The 25,384-nt window shown below is 38.6% G+C and overlaps 1 protein-coding gene across 1 annotated transcript; it reads left to right on the plus strand.

The window, feature by feature from the left end:
- On the plus strand, positions 8,537-24,605 carry DLK1 (delta like non-canonical Notch ligand 1). Its single transcript, XM_021403346.1, has 5 exons — positions 8,537-15,644; positions 16,376-16,439; positions 16,878-17,008; positions 21,639-21,780; positions 23,668-24,605. Exons 1-5 carry the CDS (start codon positions 15,572-15,574, stop codon positions 24,407-24,409), a joined length of 1,152 nt encoding a protein of 383 aa, XP_021259021.1. The 5' UTR covers positions 8,537-15,571; the 3' UTR covers positions 24,410-24,605.

Below are 25,384 nucleotides of genomic sequence, written 5' to 3' on the forward strand. Positions count from 1 at the left end.
CTTCTCTTCTCCAGACTGAACTAGCCCAAATCCCTCAGCCTTTCTTCATAAGAAAGGTACTCTAGCCCTTTGGTCATCTTTGTGGTCCTTCTCTGGACCTCCTCCAACAACTCTGCATCTTTGCAATTTGAGTGAGTGGTCATACACCATTATTAATAACTCAGATATTTCACCTTGTCTGCCTTTGTATTTCATGAGTGAATACTTTCAGGTCCTCCTGATATGGGGCTGTTAATTTCTGCAGAAATTTCCAGCATCCCTTCAGTACCACTTCAGTTTTGGATGGGTCCCCCAGAAGGAATGATTTTTCAATCCGAGCATCCTCCATTTCTTCTACAGTGAACACCAGTGCAGCATAATTCACAGCCACCTCTGGAATTGCTTTCTCCCCTCTGAGTTTGTCTTCCATATTCTGATCTTCAGTGGGCCCTGCAAATTTTCTGGCAGGCTTTTTATTTCTGATGAGTATCAATAAGTATTTAGTACTAGGTTTTATTACTTTGCTAGTTCTTTTTCAATGTCCTTTTTGCTTTTTCTCCTCCTGCTTCTAAGCATATAAAGTGTGTAAATGTGTATCTATTTCTACTTTTTCCTGTCCAGTCATTTCCAGGTTTCTTTATTTTAAAGCTAATATTTTAGTCTATGCTCCAATGAAACCTAGTTTATTTGAGTTTAAAATCCTTTCAGTCTTTGGGATATCACCACAGAAGAAGCTCTGACTGAGTTCTGGGCAATTTTTATCATTTCATAATGTTGTTCTTCCCCTCCATCCTATAAAAGGGTCTAATTTGATTCCTCACTTCCCCCAGGCGGGAGTAACCTGCAGCCCATCATCCGCACAGAGCAGAAGGAATACGTATGTTTTAAAGGCACTTCAGAGATGTGTTTAACTTCAGCAATTCCTGTGCAATACAGAGTATCTCGAGAATCACTATAGAACAAGAATTTATGTTTAGTAAGTCATTAGATTTTATTTTCAGTTTTGAAAGTAAATATTTATTCGATACTCTCAAGTACCTGTATTTTTTCCAGATACTGCATGTTTCTTGTCATTGATTCTTCCACCCACCACACTAAAACACAAGTTACTAAGTTATTTGCATGTGATCTCTAGACTTTCAATTGAAGAAACTTCCCAGAAAGTTAGGCTCTGCTTTCCAGCTTGTGTCTCATCCCCAGTGTTTAAAAAATTTAAGCTCTCACTGATGTAGAAGGATACCCTAAAAATGCGTCGTGTCTGGGAGCTTACTTTATAAGCAAATACAGAAGAGCAAAGTTAAAATGCATTATTAACAGGAAAGAACACAAGTTCCAGGCTCCATTCAACTCACAAGTGGTGACTAAGATTAAAGAAAGGTGAATTGTCTGTGAGGAAAAGCCTAAAAATCATATAACCATAGAATCATAGGGATTAGACGGGACCTCTGGTGATCATCGAGTCCAACCCCATTGCTAAAGCAGGCTCCCTACAGTAGGTTGCGTAACAAAGCATCCTGGCAGGTCTGGAATATCTCCAGAGGAGACTCCACAGCCTCTTCAGGCAGCCTGTTCCAATGCTCTGTAATCAGGTGCTCATCTTTTTCTATACTGACCCCTCATGATGGCTGTCCTATGAAACTGGAAATGTGGAAGTTCACGAGTGAACTTCCCAAATGGGCCCAAATGTCATGACATATTTTTGAAGCAGTTCTTGAAAACAAAATTAACCATGAGTCTATCATTTTCTTGTCCAAATGTAACACTCATTTAAATGATTTAGTTTCCCTTTCAGATACTTATTTTTACACACACAAGCTGCCCACTCATCCTATGCATGCAAACATAAATTATTTGTTTTCTCCAATGGCCTTTGAAAGAGTGAGAGAGATTGTTTGTTACTAAATATTTGGAAGCTACTGCTACAGGGACTTGATAATTACCAGAATGACAAGAAAGAAGGCAGCCTTAAAACGGGAATAGACACCATATTTTCTTGAATTCCATAATAGAATCTGCAGTATAATTTTATCATTTTTCCCTTGAAGGCTATCAGGAGAAAGCTTTATAGCTGTAGGACAAATCACATGCCACGTATAGTGGCCAAGCACTAACAACTTTTAAAACAGTGGCTTTCTGTCTAAGGTCTAGGAGGAGATGCCATTGGATTTCTGGATGCATTTCTGGATAACTGTGCTGGTATCAGTTATATTAGGAAGTACAAAGAACCTCTAGAGGCTAAATTCAGATTGCAGTAATGGGAAAAAGAAATGTCAAAAGGCAGATCTGGAATATCATTTCTGGGCCAATAGGTCCCACTGCCTCCACCAATCACAACACAAGATCTCACCGTAAAAATGTCAAAATCTCCCTTCTCAATATATGCTCTCTTGATTCTCCTTCTGAAAGGCCATTCACTACCCTTGTAAGTGTTCTTCTAATTTCCAGGCAAATTTAATCAATGTCCAGTTAAATCCAGTTGTTTGTTTGTTTGTTTGTTTGTGACAGCATTACTTTCTGCATAAATAACTCTTTTCTGTCTTCTGTGATGTGTTTATTGACAGCAGCTGTTCTCATCCTGGGCTGAGCTTAATAGTCTCCATCATAGTTGTTATCTCCAGGAATCTCTATTCCTTTTCCTCTGCACCTCTTTCAGTTTGCTTCTACCTCTCTGGATGGTTCATACTGAACACCATACGAAGCTGAGTGGTTGTGATTGGTGGCAGGGCTGTAAATTGACCAGACCTGGCAATGCCCATCTATGGATTGCTTTTGAAGCAACTAGCTTCACTGATAACAGCAATCTGTTACAGATCCACTGTCATGTTGTGGTCAGTTCCTTCTCCCTAGTTATTGAACTCCATCTCATTTAATTTCCCATTCACAGAGTCACAGATTAATCTATTCACTTCCTCATGTCCTGTCTTCTTTTATGAAGAACTTATCAGATCTTAGCCATTTGCAGCATGAGAGATTTCCCCAGTACATTTCTATCTTTTGCCTCAAGACCATCACTGAAAATACTAAAAAATGTTTATCTGGAAAGATATCCAGAAGGAACTCCAGTAGTCTCCCTTAAGCCATCCATATACTTTCCCTTTCTACTTTTCCTATCATCTTCTTTACTTTAACCATTTTTTTAACCAATATTTCTTGCACTTAATTCCCAACTTTTCCATTTAACTAAATTCTTATGAGATGTCGTTGTTGATATCTTTGTTGATATCAGAATACTTGGTCTCTTTGGTTTTATGTAAAATCAGTTATCGTAGTAAAGAAATTATTCTTATATCATCTATTTTTTTGTAAATTACTTTTCCCCTTTCCATTTACCATAATATTCAAATTAGAAGATCCTTTTAAGAAAGAGTTCCATTAAAAATGGGAAGCGAAGCTCTGCATTCTCGCAAATCAAAAGCAAATCAAAACTGGTAAGCAAAAATTATGATACAGACTAGGAAGAAACTTGTATTCAAGTTTCTGTCATTTCATCTCTTGTATGAGTGAAATGTTCTGAGATGAATGTGTACACAACACTTTGCTTTGACATTGGTTTACAGTCACTTTAAGCAGAAATTCCAAGCAGAGACAAACTTGTTCAATTAACAACGAACACAGAGAGGGAAGGAGAGAACCACTGCAAGAGGGAAATCGCCTGTTGCTAAGAGCTGCTCTTGTCAAGGAAACAGAGATTTGCAGAGCACATCCCTCCCTGTGACAGGAACAGCTACATGTCTCCAAATCTCTCAGAGAATAGGAAGAATCTGGTCTAGGGGGACACATTGCTGCTCACTGACAGGAGTTTAGAAAGAAATGAGTATAGAAGTTTATATAAGAGCAGGCAAGTAGATACAGATCCCAGTACGTCAGAGCAAGATTCTTGACTTGAATTCCTAAGTTCTACAGCAAAACAAATTATTATATTCATCATTATTAACAATGTTAATAATAATTGCATCATTAATATTTATAGCAAAATATAAACTTTAAAATTGTTCACTGCCTACCCTTGTTTGAGTCAGACGCAGAATAATCTTTAGCCCCTGTTTTGAACCAGACCTCAAGCATATCTTTATATGTCCCCTGTGCACACCCACTTACAGATGTCAGCAGCTTCCACTCCAGGGAAAATGTTTGTATTTCTGCTGCAATATGAATATAGTTCTCACCCATGTCTGTAAGGCACTGTTGGCTTTCCTTATGCACTTTATTTGCAGCAGTACAATAGCGTTAGAAATTAAATGATTCTTCTGAAATTTCAAATAAATAACTAAATACTCATCTGCTTCATCTCATCTCTCTTAAAAAAAAAAAAAAACAAAAAAAAAAAAACCTTTTTCAAGAAACACTATGTTCTGAGCAACAGATCTTTTCTTTTAGATGAGCTGCTCCTCTCACCTCACAGAGGTCAACGTGGTGCAGTGTAATAACAATGGACCACTGTCTTACATTATTTTTTTAAAGTACTGTCAGCAGCCAAACAGCAAGGCTGCTTGGAGCAGCATTCTGCTCTCAGTAACACATTGTCATGGCAACCAAACAAATGGGTCATCCCACTTCTCCTCAATTTCATTGTTGCACGGTGTGTAAGAGAAATCACAGCACAAGCATGAATGTGTCTTTGAGCTTATGTGGGAACAAGCCAAGTTTTTTTTCTTAATCTGCCCTTGCCAAGGTACCTCTCAAGGAGATACTGGGCCCATGTGCCTGCTTAGGGACATGCAAATGCTCAGGTTTCTGGGCTCAGAGAGAGAAGACATGGGCTTATGAGTGAAAGCAGCTTGCCAGGACCCAGTGGTGGTCTTCTGTTCAACAAATCATTGGAGAGTAGTGGGAAACACACTACTAAAGCAAATGCCAACCCACTCATAAAGCAAAGGCAACAAGGCCGGAATGCCTGAAACAAGTGTTAGTGGCAGAACAACTGGGAAACGTTATGCTATACAGTGGGTAAGTGAGTGAGTGAGTTCTCTGAGAATTGTGACCGCTATGCTGAGCACTGATTTCTTCTATCCTGCACTTGCCTCAATGTTCCAGACCCATTCTCCTTCCTCATGTTTCTTGTCATTCCTGTTCTTTTCTCCTTCCCATCGTGTTCTGTATTCTCTGATGATTCCCTTCCTATTCCCATGCTCCTATTATCTCACATCCACCCCACCACTCTCCATGGCTAGTGTTTCAGCATTACCCATCTTTAAGTTTACAAAATACTTTATCACATGTGACCTTGTTTTCAGACAAAATAGAACTAGATTAAGGTTATAACTATTCCAGCTGGGATTTTCTGTCAGACATCTGCATCAGGTATTTTGTTGAAATGCTTATAATTATTATCAGCTAAAATTTGAAAACAATTTCCAAGATTCAAGATAGGGATGGCATGGAGCTGTGGCAAAATCACAGTAATCTTTAAGAAAAAAAATCAAGCAAGTGTCCAGAATTTTATCCTATCCTCATTATACAGATCAGGGATTTGAAGTTTAGTGAGATACACCGAATTTTCCTTCAGGGAATGCTTCCTCTTTTCCTTATGAACATTTGTTTTTTTCCATATGAGATGAAACCCCTGACATTGTCATTTGCATATGTTCAACATAAACCAGATAAAACCTCAGCAAGTTTTGTTTAGCCTGCAGGACTGGCCAAGAAGAAGATGAGACTGGAGTCTTCAACAGGTAAGAAGGGCCTGGGATGGGAAGTGGAACAAGAAGACCAAGACAATCAGAGAAGAAAATAAATTTAAGACGATGAGCAGCAAATGACTTAAAAACCAGTGTGAATAGTGGTTTTCAGAGACCAGACCTGTGAGCAAATGAGAAGATGGTTTCTGAGTTTTATGATAGTCTCAGAGGGAAACAGACACTGAGATGGGACTGAGAGTCATAGAATACCCAAATGAGGAAACGCTGGAAACACAGGGCAGAAGGAGTTGATCTTATGGAGAAACACTTGGAGCTGCACCTGGAATAAATTTAAAAATCTATAAGTCTTACTATTCCTCTGCCATCCACAAATATAGCTAAAATTCGTCTGCAAAGGGTCCCATTGCCCCACAGTGAAGGACTACTTTCCATGACCGGCAGCTACTTCACTACTTCAAGCTGATGAGTTCTGAGCAGTGGCTCTAGATTTTGGCAACCCACAGGTGTACAATAAAGACACCAAGACAATGCCATGTTGGGGGATATTCTATTCCTATTTCTGATTCTAAAACAAAAACATCAAAAAGAAAAAAAAAACAGAATATTAACTGCATGCAGCTTTTGAACAACATATGTCTTACAAAACATCAGAAAGGCACTCCTCTGTAAAACCTTTCCTCAGCCTGCTTATATTTCTATGAAGGAAGGTTTGCTTAAATGTTATTGCCACAGGAATCAGGGCTAAGTTGTGAATATGAGCTGTGCTGAGAAAGGTGCAGGACCTGAGGTCAGAAGGTGCATACAGAGGCAAGCAGGAGGAGAAAGTCTGATTTCTGCATTAAGGCTTCAGCAGAATTGTTTTCTGCCCTGACTCTCTCCATGATGTTGTCTACAATACTGAGCAAGTCACTAGAGCCAAACTATTCATATGCAGTGATTAATTATGTTTTACTCATTATCTGGGTCTCTCACTTGAGGCTGAATTGAAAAGGTGTTGAGCTTTCACCATTGCCTTTCACAGTTTTGAGAGCTATGCTTTGAATAACTAATGTGTTAAATGTACTGAAAAAATGTCTTACATTGGCAACTAAAAATGAGCAGGAAGTGTTTATTTTAATTTCTTTTGTCCCTCAGTCCTCCAAATATAAAATGAATGTGTGAGTGCCTTTTGGTACAGACAGGTTCTGAAAATATGTTCATTTCTATTTTTGTAGCTATTGGATGTTAATGTGAACAGTATGAGAAGTCTGAGAGAAAATTTAATAACAGTCCTTAGAAAAGGTTTTGAGAAGTTCAGCAGATAAGGCAGAGGAACCACATGAGTAAACAAAATACTGAAAAGCAGATATTCCTTGAAAAAGCAGTGTATGAAGAGGAGATTGTTGATGGGATTGGAAAGCATAATCAAAGAAAGCTGATTTAAGTTTGCATACAGATCTTATTTCTTGCATTTCACAATTATTGAGGGCTTGGGTTTTCATCATTAAGAATAAATACAATAGTTGCACAGGTTTTGTGCACACTTACACTTTCCTCAAAAACAACCAACCAAACATTGAAACAATATGAGAATCCCATTCTTCGGAGGCAGGGAGACAGTGTGCTCTTTTCTAGCTCAGTATGATCATGTTATTTGAGTGCTGCTGTATCCTAATCTGTTGTTCTGCCTTGATTTTTGTGTTTGCTCACATTCTGAGTGTGTACCTTCTCATATGAAGTGTCCTGTGCCAGTCAGATTCCAGTCCTGATAGCAGCTGCCAGATTTTAATGCAACACAAACGCTAAATCATCTTCTCATTGTCAAAATGACTAGGAACTCATCATGGAGACTAGTGTTTTAGAAGCAAAATAAAAAGGCAGTTCTTGACACAAGAGATTTATAAATTTAAAACAAGGCACAGCTACATTAGTAAGATAAAAGCAAACTACATAATAATCAAATGTAGTTGTCATATCTGCAATAAAAAAAAATCGGTACTTTTCTGCATTTATGCAAACATATTTGAGAGCATTGTTGTATCTTTCACATCAGGCATGCTTGCCACTGCTTTCCAGAACTGCAGTTGAAGGGAGACCTATTTATTCTCCTCCTTGTCACTAGAGGCTTTTACCTATAGAAAGCAAAACACAAACCAGTGATGATTTAAAGATGACAGATTCTTTGTTTTGTTTCCAGTTCCCAAGTCTCTGTTGCATCCAGTGTGTTTTTTATTATTATTAAGGCATCGGAAAGATGGAGAATAGATAAAAGTCTACATGATAGTAATGGTGAACATTGCTAAATCAGAAAACTCAATGCTATTGCGTTATGTAAAAGAGCGGGACACAAAAGAAATGACAACTTTCTGATTGAAGATGGGAAGGGTAAAGAAGAGGGAAAATCACACTTTTGAACAAAGTGCCTAAGGATTATTACACTTGGAAGATAAATAGCACATTTGTGCAAGTGTTCAACATAAACAATATATAGATGAAACATAATTTTTTTTAAAAAGATCTGCAAGCGTGAACAACTAATAGCTAGCATAATTCATGGTAGCAGTGAAAAAAGGCAAATACAGAAAATGACTATTTGAAGAATGTAAGTACATGGACCCTCCTCTAGAAGTTGCATAGTTCATATTAGTTTGGAAAACAGAAAGCGTGCTCACTTCTGACACAAAGAACACATACTGCCCTTGCCAATAGCCAGCAGGACTGGAAGTCCAAAATGCGGAACTCTGGACTTAGTTCCAGTTTTTAACATAACCTTAAGTCACCAATAAACTCTAAGGCAACAGCAGAATCTCAGCATACTCAGCAGTGAATAAAAAACTTGTTCTTGCACATCAAGATATTTGTCTTTATTTGGTCTGGAAAAAAAAAAAAAAAACACAAAATTCGTCACTTGGATCTGATTCAGGGAGAAACAAATCACAGCTATCTGGTCTGGCTTCAAACATCTTAATCTTCACCACAGAAGGAACATAGGTATTTCAGTCACCAACGATAACAGCAAGATTCCTGCTTAATTTATTTATAATTTTAATATCAAACCATGATTTATAAAACCATCCCTATCACTGTGCATTCTACATTAATATCATACAGGATAGAATGGCTTGGGTTGGAAGGGACCTTAAAGCCCACCCAGTCCGAGGCCCCTGCCATGGGCTGGCTGCCCCACACCATCTCAGGCTGCCCAGGGCCTCATTCAACCCAGCCTTGGGCACCTCCAGGGATGGGGCACCCACAGCTCTCTGGGCAGCAGTGCCAGTGAAATATCTACTAAGTACTGAATCACTCAAAATCTTTCTCTGAAAAATCGTCTTAATAAAGTTATACAATATCTCAGGGCTGACATAGGAACTGAAGTGTAAAAAATTGTCTTTCTTCGTGTGAGAAAAAATGCTTCTTGATGGCAAGTTTTTTCCAAATTCAATAATTTAAAATATATTATTGTAGTAACATTACTGAACATTTGTTCTTTATTTGTAAATTCTTTTACTTCATGCTGAGACAAGAAAGAAGGAAGATTTCCTGGAAAATAAGAGCTGAGACATAAACTAAACCGAGGGAAGTAGATTGTGAAGATATAATATTTGTAAAGGGTTGATATATTGCCAATCTCTATCTCACTTGCTCTCAGTGGTAGACATAGAAAAAGAACTTCTGGCTACAAAAAATAAGACTTCTCCTGGCAAGTACTTGTTTATTACTCCTGCTATATGTTCCTTCTGGTTTGTGTTCATTTTATTTCTCAAACAATTATTTTTATGGCACCAATTGTTACAAAATATTATCATTACATTTAGAGACAGAGAAATACTCTTGAGGCAGTTTATGTGTCCCTGATACAGGAGGTGAAAATGCACTGGTAGAGAACAGAAGAAATTTTGATAGGACCTAACATTTCTTTGCTGAAGATTATAGAATATCATATAACAAAATAAAGGTTAAATAGACCCTGACAAAACTCAAGGTAAACATAATAAGGCAAATATAATTTAATTTAGGTTGCTTTTGATAGTTCAACATTATCATTAAAAAGAGCAATGAAAACCATAATTATAAAACAGCCTTACAAAAAAGTAGCAGCAGAAAAACCAATTAGAAACAGTATGGAAAAAGAGAGAATTGCACAGCATAGCGATATTAATAGTGCAGGAAGGTGAATCAAACAAGAAACTATGAAGACTATAGTGAACCTAACCTGATTTGTAGTGTGATCTATAAGAGAGACTGGAAATCAACCAAATAAACACATATAAAAACAAAGATAAATGAATAAAATAAGAAGTGAGTAGAGAAAGGCTCTGGCAAACAAAGTAAAAATAGTGGAAGTTTTTGCATTTGAAAGGGAACTGATAGCAGTCAATAAATACCCATATGTGGGTGTGTGTAAATAAGGGCAACAGAACTCTTGGCTATGAGTTGTGCGCAACAGAAGCAAACACAGCATCCTTCCACTAAAATGGCACAAAAAGCAGAGGAGCCACTAGGACTGGAAATAACAGCTTGCTTCTGTAGTTAGCAAAAAAATTCCAGCTGAGATTAAGACAAAAGCAAAGATCAAATAGCAGCTAGAGTTCTGACAGCAATAATAAGTCCAGGAGGCATGTGGACTGCTTTTCATTTATTTTTTTGCCAATCACCAACATCCCCTTGAGTTATTTCAAGCATCTAAAGCCTCTACTGTAATAAGTTCATAGCTTTAAAACACCGTACACCTATAAGGGTCAGAGCTCTGACTATTACTGCTGGTTCCAGAAGATGCTAGAAATTTCCGTGTGTAAAATTTTGTACATTATTAAGTACATCTTTTTTATATTGATGAATTCATTTATTTTTTCTCTGTGTATGTTTCACCCACATCTATCTGTTTTCCTGCTTTCTATCCATGTCTAGATATCACATCTAAGAGATATAGAGACATCAAATACAAAGATCAGAAATAGATAGACTGTGCACACACTCAGAAATATATATAACTGTTTTCTCTTTCTGGAACATCCATGTGTGGGAAATTCTGAAAAAAAAAACCTGGATTGTGGTTCAGTTTTCAATTCCCAATCTCAGGCATTTAATTTTCAATGTCTCACTGTCATTTCAAACTCACTGTACTTAAAAGTAAGCTGTTCATTTTGATATATGCATGTCTCACAGTAAACTGTCTATTTTTCTGTGTATCTATTTCAGAGAGAATAATTTACTCTGTCCATTCATAAAACAGTAAGAACATAGTGCCTTGGTACAGAAACTTTCTCCCTTCTTTGTTTTCTCTGTACACACAGACAGTCCTTTCCCTGAAATGAACTCTCAGATCTTGCTGGGTTTAGAACAGGAAGTAAAATTACTTTTCTAGCCTCAGGAAGGGACTTCAGGACAATTTAAACTGTAATATCACTAACATGACTGAAAAAAATCTCTTTACTGATTGACTATTAGGAATCTGTGTGCATGCTCTCTGCACCAAATTTTTCGTACTACAGGAAAAGAAAACATTATGAGGTGTTATAAAATACCAACTGATTCTTCTCTTCATGTCAAAACAGGTAAAGAATGTTGGGTATATTGGACATACTGTGATACGAGTTCCTTGCTACAGTTGACATCTGTCAGACTGTTAAGCATCTTTAAAAATCAGAGGGATTTGGGCTTTCTTAATGGCAGTTTGATAGGAACATTTTCTAGACTGAAAGATATTAAAGGGCCAAAAATAATGGTTTTGAAAGAGCCATCTTGGCTAATCCAACGCAAACACCTGCTTCAAGAAGTGATGACTTCATCAGTCTTCCCAAAAGTGTAGTTAACCTTTCCTTAAAGACATGTAATTACTTTGCCTCTACTTTATTTGGCAGACTGTCATAGTGTCTGATCAACATCAGTGTTAAAGAAGAGGTCTATACATCCAGATGAAATTCATCTTCCATCCAATTAAATTTCTGGCCATTACCTCTGCCCACTACATATTTTCGCAGTCAGTGGAAAGCTGCCCGTGTGATGGAAGCTTTGCCTCCATCGTCAGAGTGGCCAAGATCTCATATAATGTGTTTCCTAAAGCAGCTGATGCAATTCACTGCGTAGTAATTGTGTGATGGATAGCACTGAGACAGTGCTCTGTCAGTGGAGAGAATGTGTGAGGATGCTGAGCGTAAGGCAAAGGAATGGGTTTAGATTTAATTCCTGTAAATTACTGCTATGTATTTTAGCTCAGCACACTCTGGCTACTGTTCCAATGGGAGAAAATCACCACGGTAAAAAAAATATTTTGTCAGTCCCTATCTAACTGTTGACTGCTGCTATTTCTGTGTGTAGTGAAATCTGTTTTGTGGAGAAATGCACTCTGGTTTACGTGCATGTGCTGGGCAAGATGCCGTCGCCTCACAAAGTTCTACAGACATTCACCTGCTGACTTTTGTGGTAGTAGAAATATGAAGATGGTAAAAATGATTTCATCTTTTCCCTATCAGTCTCATATCTGTTCAGTATACTGAATCAGTTCAGAGGTAGCAGAAATGAAGCTGGCACAGGGGAAGCATTTCAGCGATGCACTGTGGGACACTGTAAGGAGTAAGGGGGAAAAGAGAAGTATTTCTATGTTCAGCTCCATGAGCTCCTTCTTGGCTCAGCTCATCCTGTCCAGCCACACACAAGAATGGGACATCCTAACATAGAGAGCGTAAAATTGTTCTTAATGCTCCAGCTGCATTAATGATGTCTAATAACACTGCCCAGGGCCCCATCCAACCCAGCCTTGAGCACCTCCAGGGATGGGGCACCCACAGCTCTCTGAGCAGCAGTGCCAGGGCCTCACTGCCCTCTGAGTAAAGAATTTCTTCCTAACGTCTAGCCTTCTTCTCTGTACACTGATGAGTTTAGCATTTCAGTTACTGTTATTCTGTTCACAAAATATTGCTGCTTTGCCAAAGAGAAGGCACTGCCCTGCAGTTGGTTGTTTTTTGTTTTGCTTTGTTTTTTTCTCTATAGGATTTGAACAGTAATTTGGGGTATCCTTTTATCTCTCTCTTCCAGATATGGTTTCTGTGTGACTGCTGTTACCAGTTCAGTTTTAGCTACCAGGGACCTTTAGGAACTATTATACTGACAATTTGCTCTGTTTTTCATCGGTAATGCAGATACTCCATCTCGAGCTTCCTGCAGTACTGAACATTTATCTGGACAAAAGGTGTTATATTTGTAGGTAAACAAGCACCTGGGAGTTATGAGTACTCCCAACCAGGCCAGAACTTGAAGGACTCCTGGCTGCTTCAAGGATTTCCAGTCTTTGCAGAGCCATGTGCATGCTGCTGAAGGTTGAAACACTCCGATTCTATGTTCAGTGTAAAAAAGGATGCTCTTACAATGCTTAAACTCTCAGTCTCAGCCTGTTTTATGCAGCAGCTCAGTCCCTGAACGTGTTCATTATTCCTGTCTAAGAACACGAGATTGTCATGTGTTGTCTCTGAAAAAAAAAAACACAACAGTATCTCAGGTTCTGGAAAAGGATCCATGGAGGTTATTCTCTGCATTCAGCTGTTGCAGTCACTGTCTTTGATGCCCTGATTCCTATTGCAAAGAAACTACCTGCTTCCCAAAGTTGACAGACTGATCTCTTTACACTGACAATTTTTGAAGTTCTTTTCTTTCCAAATTCTATTGCAAAGACTTCAAAAAATATATAAAAAAAATAAATTATTCTCAGAAGAAATCCCTAAGATCAACCCAAACACAATCTCTGTAATTTTCTGGGACACTTGTGAATTTTGCAGAGATTTAGATCAGAGTGTTTTAGTCAGCAAACTAGCTAAGTAAAAATGATTTGCAGTTTGGTTTCCTCACGCGGAAGAAGGAGTGAGAAGACAGTGACCTGCACAACAATGGAGCTTCTGTTTTGAATTTTTTTAAATTAATATCAGTGTATATTTCGTTCCAGTGGGTTCTGGTTGGATACAATGGACAGACTCCACTCTTACCAAAAGAATTCTGACTTTACAAAACTAAAATTATCGGCTTTCTATTTAGATGACCCTTGAAGTAAGTAGGAAAAATGAGAAAATGGAGATTCATCCTGATTTCAGCCATCCAAGAGGCACCTACGAGATACAGAAGAGTGTGAAATAGAGTTGTTCTAAAAAATAGATTACTTTTGTCTAATGGTGCATCCATGTACATAGTGGAAAATAAGTAAGAAAGACAAACTATAAAAATTGAAGTTTGTTATGGTGATTATAATATATACAGAACTGTGAGGACTAGATTTTTCTAACTATTTTTTCATAAGAAATCCATTTGGGACAATACAAGCAGTTAACTCAGAAAATAGGAGAAACACATCACTGTGTGTCAGGGTACATATTTACAATGCAGATGAGATCAGATAATTTGACAGTGATGAGTGTACAGATAAAATCTATGAATTCTAGAATTTTTCTACACTTAAGGGCCAAAAAATATTGAATTTAAGGAGATTTTTCTGCCAGCTGCCTGGGGGAGAAAGCAGGAAAACTAAAGTCTGCTTTGACGAGATGGTCAAAATACTGTAGGGATATCACAGAACCTGTGTAGGCATTTAGCTGCCCAAGCTACTTCCTGGTCAAAAGGAAAATGCAAACCAAGGTCAAACATAAGAAAAGGCTTCTTGATGCACTTCTGTCATCCACAATACCCCAGCAAAGGTGAGCAGTGGCAAAAGCTGTGCTGGCAAAGAAACCTCACAGAATCGCAGAATCATTAGGGTTGAAAAGGACAACTAACATCGCTTAGTCAGCCCATCACCACCATGCCTGCTTACAGGTCCCTCAGTGCCACTGTTTTCAAAACGGCAAGTAATGTATCAGTAAGTAAAAGGAAAGAAACAAGACAAGCAGAAAAGGTATGATGTTAATCTGTGCCTGCAGAGTCAGATGGACAGTTTTCTCAAGTAGCCAAACTTCTGGAGAGCTTTGAAGAAGCAATGTCTGCCTCTAACCCCTTTCACCTGAGTGCTATCTTTTAAACCACCGCTCATTCGCATCCGTTTTTCTATCCTTCATTTCCCCCATTCTAGGTTAAAACTAAAAATCAGCATTAGTAGAAGCAAGCTTTTTCAACTTGAGTGACATCGTGATCTTCAAGCACCAGTAAATGGGCTAGCTGAAGCTAATGTGGGCTTCTTGGTTTCTCTCACATTTTCAGCCAGGTAATCTTGAATTGGCCCATTATAATCCTACAGAAAAGGTTTTATAGTTTCTTATCATATTATAGTGATCTCTAGTTGCTGCACATTAATGTAGACGAACTGGTAATTGTTGTCTGGTGGATGCAAGCACTACACCTGAAGCAGAAGAAAATGGGTCCCTTTGGAATAGGTATAACTTTTTTAAAAGAAGGCGGCAAGGAACAAGAAATAGCCAGTCCATTTCCATAATGGACAGCTCAAAGGAAGAATAGAAAGATAGAAAAGAGAGAGGAACAGTCACAGAGTAAGGCTCACAACTTAAACTCCCTGGTGGTGGTATAAAAATGTTTAAATATATATGTATAATGAAAAGATGCACTAAAAAAAACTGTCAGCTTTGGGTGCACTTTGCTGGGTTCTTCCCTGAAAAAAGAAAAGTTGCTTTGAGGTGCCCAAGGAGAGAAGTCCTCAGAAACCCGGAGCCCAGCACTAGCGCTTAGCGGACAGCGTTCCCGAGGTAGGAGGCGTGCTTAAAGCCCCCCCACTCACCCTCCCTCCTGCCGCGCCCCGCCACGAACCTCCTCTCGCCTGCGATCGCGGCAGGCGGGGTGCGCGCGGTGCCCGTTCCTCTGCACAGCCGGGCAGGGGCTGCTCGCAGCGGGCCGGGGGGAGCCGGGCAGCGCTCCCCTCTCTCTTTCTCCTCCCGCCCCGCAGCCCGCCGGCTCTGCTGGCTGAGGCCGGTGGTGCTGCCTCCTCCTCCTCTTCCTCGCCGCCCGGGAGGAACCGCGCGAGCTCCGCGCCCAGCGGCCCCGCCATGGGGTTGCGCGCCGCCGGGCTCCTCGGCTGCTGCTGTTGCCTGCTGCCCCTCGTCCTTCCCGCCGCCCCAGGTAACCCCTCCGCGGGAGCGACTTGGGAAAGTTGGAGGAGTTGGCCGGGGCCGGAGCCGTCCTTTGCCGCCGTGCGAGGCGCTCCCCGTGCCATTCGCCCGCCAGGGCAGCGGTTAGCGGTGATGCTTCACGGTGCGGCTTAATGCTTCTCGATGCAGATAGCTGAGGGAGGAGGGAGGAGGGAGAAAAGTGATTGAGACATTGTTATAATAAACTTCAGTTACTCTTCTGCGATTTAATCTTTTTTTTTTAATTGTTGTTATCAGACATGAAGTTGAAATGAGCTTGTAAGTTGTTTAAAATATATAATATATATTTTCTATCCTGATTAAGGGTGTTTCTGTGTTTCAGGTAGTTATGAAATAATGCGACTGTAGTCATGTGTTGTGTCATGGCATATGTGTGTCTGTTCTGAAATTTCTGTTTTGAAGTAGTATGAGAACATACACACTTTGCTACTGTGTCTCACTCTGTGCTCTTTTGCAGTTAATTCTTCAGGTCATTTCTCCTACCTTATAGGAACACCCCATAACGTGCTCCAGGTTCATTTAAAACTTTATGTTGCAGAAACATATTTGACAGAAATCAGAATACTGCTATACAGCCTTAAGTTTCTTTTTTTCACAATGCAGTCTGATTTTTTCTAGAACATCAGTAATGTGTTTAGGACACTTTTTTTTTACCCTGAGCACTGATTTTTCTATTTTGGTATTAACAATCTCTTCTTTTAGGTGTGAGCTGTAAAGCTGGCTGCCACCCTGTGAACGGGTTTTGTGAATTTCCCAGCGAATGCAGGTAAAAAGATCTGTCAGACAGTGCGTTCGCTCAGGAACAGACCTCCTCAGTAATTCATTGTTCTTTAAAGTAGAATCTGAAACAGTGTATCCTCTGCAAATATGGTATTGTAATGAGGCAGCACTCTATTACCATAACGTAACTGGATTAATAGAGCACAGGTATCTAGATGCCTCTTTAGTCTAATTATCCCAGTATGAAAAGTCTTTACATTGATTACTGTTTATTTATTGTCATTGCATGGAACAGGTTTTTTTTTTTTCAGATAAATATTTCTAGTATCCTGGAAGCATCGATAGTATATTTTTGATCAAATGTGTTGCACGGTCCAATTTTATACCCAGAAATGTATTTATTGTGCCTGAAAAGGGGAACATCCTTGTAATTATGTTTGTTAAAAATAAACCATGCCTGTGTATTGTGTTCTGTCTCTTTCAGGTGCCTGCCTGGTTGGCAGGGCACTTTCTGCAATCAGTGCATTCCTTTCCCTGGGTGCTTGCACGGCAGCTGTGCCAAACCGTGGCAGTGCATCTGCGAGGACGGCTGGGTTGGCAGCCTCTGTGACATAGGTTTGCACATCCTTTCTTATCCTTGAGCAATTAAGGTGAAACAGCCCCATCTGGTGCTGGAGACATACAAAAGATCTTATGGATAACTAATTTAAAAAGAATGCTAGAGCAAGATAATAAGAGATTCTGGGCAGCAGCATATAAGAGGTCCTGGCACAGGCTGCCAAGAGGGCTGTGGGTGCCCCATCCCTGGAGGTGTCCAAGGCCAGGTTGGATGGGGCTCTGGGCAGCCTGAGCTGGTGGGGGACAGCCAGCCCATGGCAGGGGTTTGGCACTGTGTGGGCTTTGAGGTCTCTTCCAAAACATTCAGTATGTTCGATAGTTGGGCATATGTGTGAGTGAAGTGTACGCTCCTCATTCTGTTTTAAATATTGATCATTGTGAACAATGCTAACATACAACTGCTCATCATTTTCATATTATTCTTTATGATGAAAGCACATCTTTTGTATATATTAGTTAATTTGAAATATTTATCTGACACACTGTATATATGTAAATTTTTGTATGGAAAAATAAGAACGTAATACTGAATACTTCTTGAAAAGGAAAACATCATAATTCTTTGTTCTTTAATCCTATGATGTTTCAATGGAATGTCATTGGTATAACTGAGAGAAAGGTCTGCCCAAGCAAAATGCTGCTTTCCTCCCAGATCTGAGGGATAAGCACAGAGTGCACTTTCCTGTTGGAATGAGCCAGACACCATCAGCAATTTGAGGAGCTGGCCTTTGCTGAGCTAGTTTATGTTGGCTGACGTAGGCAAATGAGTGTTCAGCCAAGAGATGTGAGGATGCAGAAACTGCATGAGTATCCAGGACCACGCACCAGTTCAGCCTGCAGAGCTGCATCTGGAAGAAGACAGGTGTCCACAGCCTTGTTCTTTTTGCTTCTATTTTGGGCTTTCATTGTTGTACAGCTTATAAGTTATAGAGCACAGCTGTTAGTGAATGCCCAAACAGTAGTTAATGATGATGCAGTTTGAAGTGGATACAGTTTTCAAAATGACTAAAAGAAAATTTCTGGTTGATCACTTCCTTGCAGTGACATGGAGCTAAACAACTAAAGATTTCTGCAAGTTAAGGTTGAGTTTTGAAGTTGGACATACTTCAAAGAACCATACTAAGGGCCTAGCCAAATTTTTAGGCACTTAAATATCATCACAGTTCTGAGCTTTGCAATCTTTTTCAGTTGGTGTTTAGGATGGAAAAAAATTCTTTGGGAACTGTAACCATATCTTCATGGAAAAAATAATATTTTAATGAGCATTAATTGTGATAATTCTTCAATATAAAATGGATATCCCTTGTTTAAGTCCAGAAAGTATTACTTCTCTCAACAATGAGAATTATCTCAGTGCTCTTTGCCAATTTGAATTTAGATCCCCATGAAGATGTGCCAAGAATACTCAGCCAAAACAAAATGTCCCTGCAGATGAAAAGATGGTTATATTGCATTGAAAATCTTTCAGCTGAGTGGGTTCACTGAGTAGGTCCATCTCAGTGGACCTATCCTAAAAGCATAGTTTTGCCACAAAAGATCAAGAGTCTTTTTCCTGCCACTGGACGGCTGTTAAAAATTGTTCTACTGATCCATGAAAACACTGTATCCTTAAATGGGGTTAATTGTTCAACCTCTGACACCCTCTCACAAAATGTTGGCGTTGGTTTCCTGACTGTATAAAGTCATTACAGACTATAATAACTCATTAATGGGTACCACGAAATGATGCTTGATAACATTAGGAAAAAGGACAAAATTAATGCTCCCATTCATGTTGGGATCATTTGATGAATATACTGTTTTTTAGTTGTGGTAATACAAACCCATCAATTTCTTACCGTAAAAAGCCACACTCCTTGACTCTCTCTTTTAATAGTGAATTTATGATGTGATATCCAGTGGCCACAACTGTTACATTTTCACATGCAAATGATTTTAGTTGATATGTTTTAGCCAGTGCTAACAAATTTTTGTTTCAGGTGTGTAATGAGATAAGCCTTGTTAAAAAGCTACATTTGTAATGTTTTTGCGGAGACTGACAGAGGATTGTGAGTAATGCAGTTTTGTCATTCCCACGACATTCTTCCTTTTTGCTGCTATAGGAAGTGTCATATTTGCCAGGGAACTTCTGGCAAAACCACTGTTTCAGTGTTGCCAGCTGTGAGCAATTGTCAACTGAGAGATGGCAAAACCCACAAATTCATCTGGTCACTGTTAACACCTGAAATATCTGTAAAATATAGATACAGTCTCAGCAGCTCATTTGCTTGCTTAACACAGGAGAAAATAGGGGTTTTTTTTGTTTTTTTTTTGAATGATGGTATTCTGTTTTTCTATTTTCTTGGAAATTTTGTGTATAATCTCCTTAGTATGGGTCATGAAAGTTCCTCTCTGGAGCAGCTTTAGGTCATCATCTGGTTTTATATTTACCATGGTCTGGCCATCTGGTTCTCAGTTCAGACAAAGAATGATCTACCCTATAATTTACAGGCATGCAGATTATAGACTAGGCTCACTGTAAACATGTAGGCCAGGATTGGTAGTGTCGTTTATGACTATTATTTCAGTCGCATGGGTAGGCATGTCACTTAAGGAAAAAAATCTGTGAGCTGGTCTAAGTGTTAATACTGCTAATTTACCTCCTTGCTAATGTCCATGATAGACAGGCAAGAGACAAATTCTACTGTGCCATGAACCATAGAATCACAGAATATACTGAGTTGGAAGGGACACACAAGTATCATCCAGTCCAACTTCAGGCCCCACACAGTGTCACCCAAAAAGCAAAGCCCAAGTCTGAGTGTGTTATCTAAACTTTTCTTCAGCTCCAACAATTCAGGAGCATGACCACTGCCCCAGTGGATCCTGTTCCATGCCCACCACCCTCTGGTGCAGAACCTTTTCCTGACATCCAACCTGATATCCAACCACTGTAATGCGTTCCTGAGAAAAAACACTCAGTGATGCACTGCAGCACGACAGCTTAGTTTTACAAAAGTGTTAATTCATTTATTGGTACTGTGATTGCAGCTATTCATAATACATGTGTAAATGTACAATCTTTTTTTCAATTCTCATCTGAGACACTCAGCTACCACTTGAAGCAATTAAATTATTTGAGTTTTGGTCTTCTGAGGGGAAAACTAAAGAGAATAGAGAATATGGGGTATTTGGTTTATCTATGTGTTTACATTTTGAAAAGATATGATCCCGTAAGCTCTTAAGTTGTGTTTTAAAACAAAGTTCCTTACATAAATTACTAGTAGTAATGTATGTGTTCATATATGTGTGTATACTTATTAATACATACATCTATCCATATATACATTTCAGAATTTCCTTGCTTGTGCATCAGAGTTCATATTTTTTTTAGCTGCCTTTAAAGAGTGCCAAAATAGGTGGCAAACAACACCATTCCAAAAAACATTCAAGTTTATTTTGGTCCTTGTGAAAACAGGATCTTAAATGCATGCAAAGTGCTTTTCTTGTAATAAGAACAGGCAAACACATTAGCACATTAGAAAATAGAACCTTTTATCCAGGGAAGATTATATTTGAAAGCTAAGGCTATTGAAGCGTTTTGCTGTGGTTAAAATTTAGCAGTACCTCATGATATCAACTTATTTTCATGTTATGTTGTGGGAAGTGGAATATAAATGCCCTTAAATCCTTTTTATCTTCTATACTAGGAAAAATTTCTTCTCTGAAAGAGTGATGATGCACTGGCAACAGGCTGCTCAGGGAGGTTGTGGAGTCACCATCCGTGGAAGTGTTCACAAACCATGGGGATGTGGCACTGAGGGACATGGTTTAGTGAGCATGGTGGGGATGGGCTAATTGTTGGACTAGTTGATCTTAGAGCTCTTTTCCAACCTTTACGATTCTATGATTCTTGGTGTACATATGGATATGAATATGTGAGGTGGCAGATACCTTGCAGCCAGCTCTTCACTGCAACTGCTCCATTAGGTGGCTAAAATATGTACTTGTTTGTATATTGAATTTTAGTTATTTGAAAAAATTGGTAGTAGTTCAATTAGAAAATCACTTAGCAGGGAAACTCTAAAGAAAATGAGATGTGTGACTTTTTGTAACTTGCCAATCTATGTTATTATGAAATGTTTGTTCATAAACACATAATGATAGACTTTTGGATAGAGAGCATGAAAAATTCCTGATTCTTATTTTATTTATCAGAATTCTGCTCATGGAGATGCCGAGGCTGGGAAAGGATGACTATGCTACTTAGAAGTTCTTTCTTCCCTAATAATATTTTATTGATAATGTTAATTATTTATGTACTGGAACAGTTAAAATTCATTTCAAAAGTGAGAGCTAGGAAAAGAAATGAGCTCAAAGTGCTTGCAATAACTGAACAATCTGTACTCCATTTTAAGAGGGAGGAATAAATCAGAACTTGTAAAATGTAGATGAATGGCCATTAAAGCTGTTTTATTTAAAGCATTGTTTACTATTTGCTGATTCTTTCTCCTGAGTTTAACTGAACCCTTCTCCTAAGTTTAATTGAGCCCTGCTTTTGCTCTTCTGCTGACTATTTAGCATTCATTTCATTGAAGAGTGTTTAAAAAAATTTTTTTTAACGTTTTTATTGTTTTTTTTTAAACAGATATTCAGCCATGTTCTGCAAAGCCCTGCACCAATAACTCAACATGCATAGAGACTGGTAATGGAGGATATATTTGTCTGTGTGCCCAGGGATTTACAGGAAAAAACTGCCATCTCAGGAAAGGACCTTGTATTATTAATGGGTAAATATTGGTTTCTGATATTAATTTAAAATCTGCATTCCTTCTGAGCATCCTTCAGATTTCTTTGCTAAGCGGAAATATCTCTTTGCTAAAGTGTATAATTTTTCTACTAGGGCTGTGAATCTATTCAAGGAGATTATTAATACAGTATTCACTTAAACATATTAGAAATTAGGCAAATGAAGCTCAGTAATAAATAAAGAATAGATTTTCAAAATGTTGCATGCATCCTCTAAACACTTTTTATGTTTTCTGCTTCTGAGAAAGTATAAAAAATCATTTTACACTTGCATTCTCTGGTAATTTCTTCTCATTTGCCTAGAAATTTCCTGCATTTCCTGTAATCTGGCCTGCACATGAGGTTTCAAACTTCTCCATACTGCTATATCCAAGATTTGTTTGATTTTCCGTGGGATCTGTAAAGCCAAGAGAGGGTGCTAGGCTCTCCAGGACAGATCATAGCCATCCAGTTACTCAAGGGCTGTAAAGCCACAGCTTCCATAATTTCATTAAAGTATACACAATAGCTAGTGACTGTGGCTAATTTCCTTGATTGCATTATCATCTTGTATTGTTAACAGCCTCTCCTGATAGGTGTTACGGCAAAGTCTAGGGACAACTCCTTTTGCTTTCCTAATGTAGCTTCCGAATTTCCAATTTGTTCTCTCAGTGGCACTTTTTCCAGCCAACAGCTACACTGAAGGATAATGTGAAGGCACAGAGCTGTTTGTTTCAGTGAAAGTATTAAAAAAAGCAGACAGATGACTTTTCTACTGCAGTAGCCACTTAGTGACCACCAAGTATTTCAATCTTCAGTAAGGCTGTAGGTGCTGAGAGTACTCAGTATGATATCTACTTTCAGATGCCTGAAATCCAGTTTTAGAAGGTAAGTTTTAAAAGCTTTGTTCATATACAGTCATTGACATGAAAGTGATTTTGAGATTTATTTGCAAATCCTGCGCCCCTTTTCTACCAGCAAGAACGGTTAGAGGACCGGATCTGCTTTCAGCAGCGCCGCTGAATTGATAGCATTTGTGGATTTTTGTCAGTAGGTGTCTCTGTCTTTTTGGCTTTATGCTTGGTAAGGCACAGTTACATTGCAAAGCAAAACACAAAACAAAACAAAACAAAAATGATTCTTTCAGTGAATATACATCACTTAAAACATAGTACCAGGCTATTAACAATTAAGGTCTGAAAGAGTTTGAAGGAACATTTGGTTTCCTCTGCCCCTGTTCTCATTACAGCTGCCTTTGCTACAGCTGAAACCATCTTATTTATATTTTTTATTATAGATTGTGTTATTTTTTCAAAATTCTTGTCTCAGCAGTTGTTTGCAGGAAAGTACATCTGTTCACCTTTAGTTTTTTTGTTTGTCATGGAGCACAATAGAGGCAGAATAAAAACAATCACTGTGCCGCCATGAAAGTGTTTTGCTTTGCCAATACAATGCACAGACTATTTTATGAACAAGCAAGTGGAAAAGCCTTGCTGCTAGTCTGTTTTTTCAGTCTTGTCTAGATAGTTCAGCTACTTCAGATACTTCAGTTACTCAGCTAAATAGCTCTAAGCTTATGAAAACATTGGGAAGCTTTGTCTGGATAAATGTTTGGAATAAATTAAAACCCCTTCGCAGCTCTTCAGGTTGGATTTATGTAGTGCTGTGTTAATTCTGTCTGAGGGCTTGGCAGAAGACATTACAACCTGTTTTGACAAAGCTGTTTAATACCTCGTTCTTGATTCAACTTCATTGACTTCAGTGGATTTACATTAGGATTTGGCTCTTCTGAAGAAAACCAGCTTCTCTTAGTACACAAAGTGTTTCCTAATAGCTTCTTTCCTTAAATTTTGATTGAGTTCTGCATATGTGTTTGTTCTCTCTTCCAGCTCTCCCTGCCAGAATGGAGGAACATGCATTGATGACAATGGGTTTGCAACCCATGCTTCCTGTCTGTGCCTTTCTGGTTTTGCTGGCGACTTCTGTGAAATAGATAGGGATGACTGTGAATCCAACCCATGTGAAAATGGAGGAACATGTACAGATATTGGTGCAGGTTTCAGCTGTTTATGTCCCCATGGCTATACAGGAAAGCTCTGCAGCAGCCGTGTCACATTTTGTGCGAGTGACCCATGTGAGAATGGAGGAACATGCAAAGAACATCCACAGGGAGGATTCAAATGCATTTGTAAGCCAGAATTTGTTGGTGTGACCTGCAAACATGCCAGCAAAAACACAAGTCTTTCTGGAGTGAATAGTGGCACAAAGAACATGCAGAATTACAAGCTACCCCCAAAAGCTCATCACAGATCAGTACATCAAGAACATGAAATCCTGAAAATAACAGTGAAAGAAACAATCCAAAATGCAGATCCCTTGCTCAGTAAAAGTCAAGTGATATGTTTTGTTGTACTGGGCTTACTTACATGTCTTGTTGTTTTGGGTACAACTGGGATTGTATTTTTTTCAAAATGTGAAATGTGGTTGGCTAATGCCAAATATAGTCATCTCCTACGCAAGAAAAAGAACTTTCTTCTGAAGTCTAGCAATGGGGAAAACCTTTCTGTTAATATTATCTTCCCAGAGAAAATCAAATTGACGAATTACACTAAGAACTACACTGCCATCTAGGCCCTTGAACGCCTACTACCAAATTGAAACATTTCATAACTATATGTAAAATAAATTGAACATACTACCTTTGGTTGGCCTCAGGATCTGTGGGTGCATTTGCTGTGGCTTGTGCTGGATGCTAATGAAGAAAAATGTAACATCTGTATTGCTAAGGATTTTTCATTCCCCAAAGTACATTTAAAAAAAAAAAAAAGAACTAAAGAGCAGGGAATGTTAATATGATCTACTTTGAAGGCAGCTATTTTTCGTAAAATAAAAGATAATTTACCACTGGAAAAGTTCTGCAGCTTTCTTGACTTGTGCATAGTTTGTTTGACAAATAAGGTACCTGTAAATTACTCATTGATGTGTTTTTTGTTGTTTTGATTTGGTTGTTTTTTTTTAAATAAACAGCAGATAAGGGCTAAACTGGTTTAATTTTTGATTTGTAAATGTTATATTTCAACAAATTCATCATAAATGTCCCTGCCTAATTCTTTTTCTGTGATAAATATGTTAGCAATTGGTATAAACAGGAGCAAACTCACAGTGATGTCTCACCTATCCAGTCAGTTTTGCTAATTTGCACACTTCTAAAATTTGTTACTCTTTCTTTGGGATCTAATGAGTCTGTGTGTTTATAATTTCAGGTTACAGGCCTCTGTCAGTTTGGATGTGGCCTCAGTAAATTGTGTATCTACAAGCATACTAAAAAGGCATTTAATATATCTCGTCAAATCTTCTGTATATAGACCTGATTAAGGATCTGATCGTGACTTTTCCATAATTAATTCCCAAGGAACTCTGCCAAGAGAAATATTATCAATGCCCATATTACAAGAAGAAATGAAAAGGGTAGAGCATGTCACATGAGAAAGCTGAAATCACCTGAAAACAAGACAAAGGCCAACTTTTTACATGGTCTGATAGTGATAGGATGAGGAGGAATGGTTTTAAAATAAAAGAGGGAATATTTAAGTTAGATGCTAGGTA

This window comes from Numida meleagris, chromosome 6 (assembly GCF_002078875.1).
Source record: "Numida meleagris isolate 19003 breed g44 Domestic line chromosome 6, NumMel1.0, whole genome shotgun sequence".
Taxonomy (NCBI): domain Eukaryota; kingdom Metazoa; phylum Chordata; class Aves; order Galliformes; family Numididae; genus Numida; species Numida meleagris.

Excerpts from the sequence above, each read along its gene's own strand:
- DLK1 (XM_021403346.1), top strand. The coding sequence starts at position 15,572 with ATGGGGTTGCGCGCCGCCGGGCTCCTCGGCTGCTGCTGTTGCCTGCTG. Across the intron at positions 15,645-16,375 it reads CGTCCTTCCCGCCGCCCCAG|GTGTGAGCTGTAAAGCTGGC; the intron begins GTAACCCCTCCG and ends CTCTTCTTTTAG. Across the intron at positions 21,781-23,667 it reads GGACCTTGTATTATTAATGG|CTCTCCCTGCCAGAATGGAG; the intron begins GTAAATATTGGT and ends TCTCTCTTCCAG.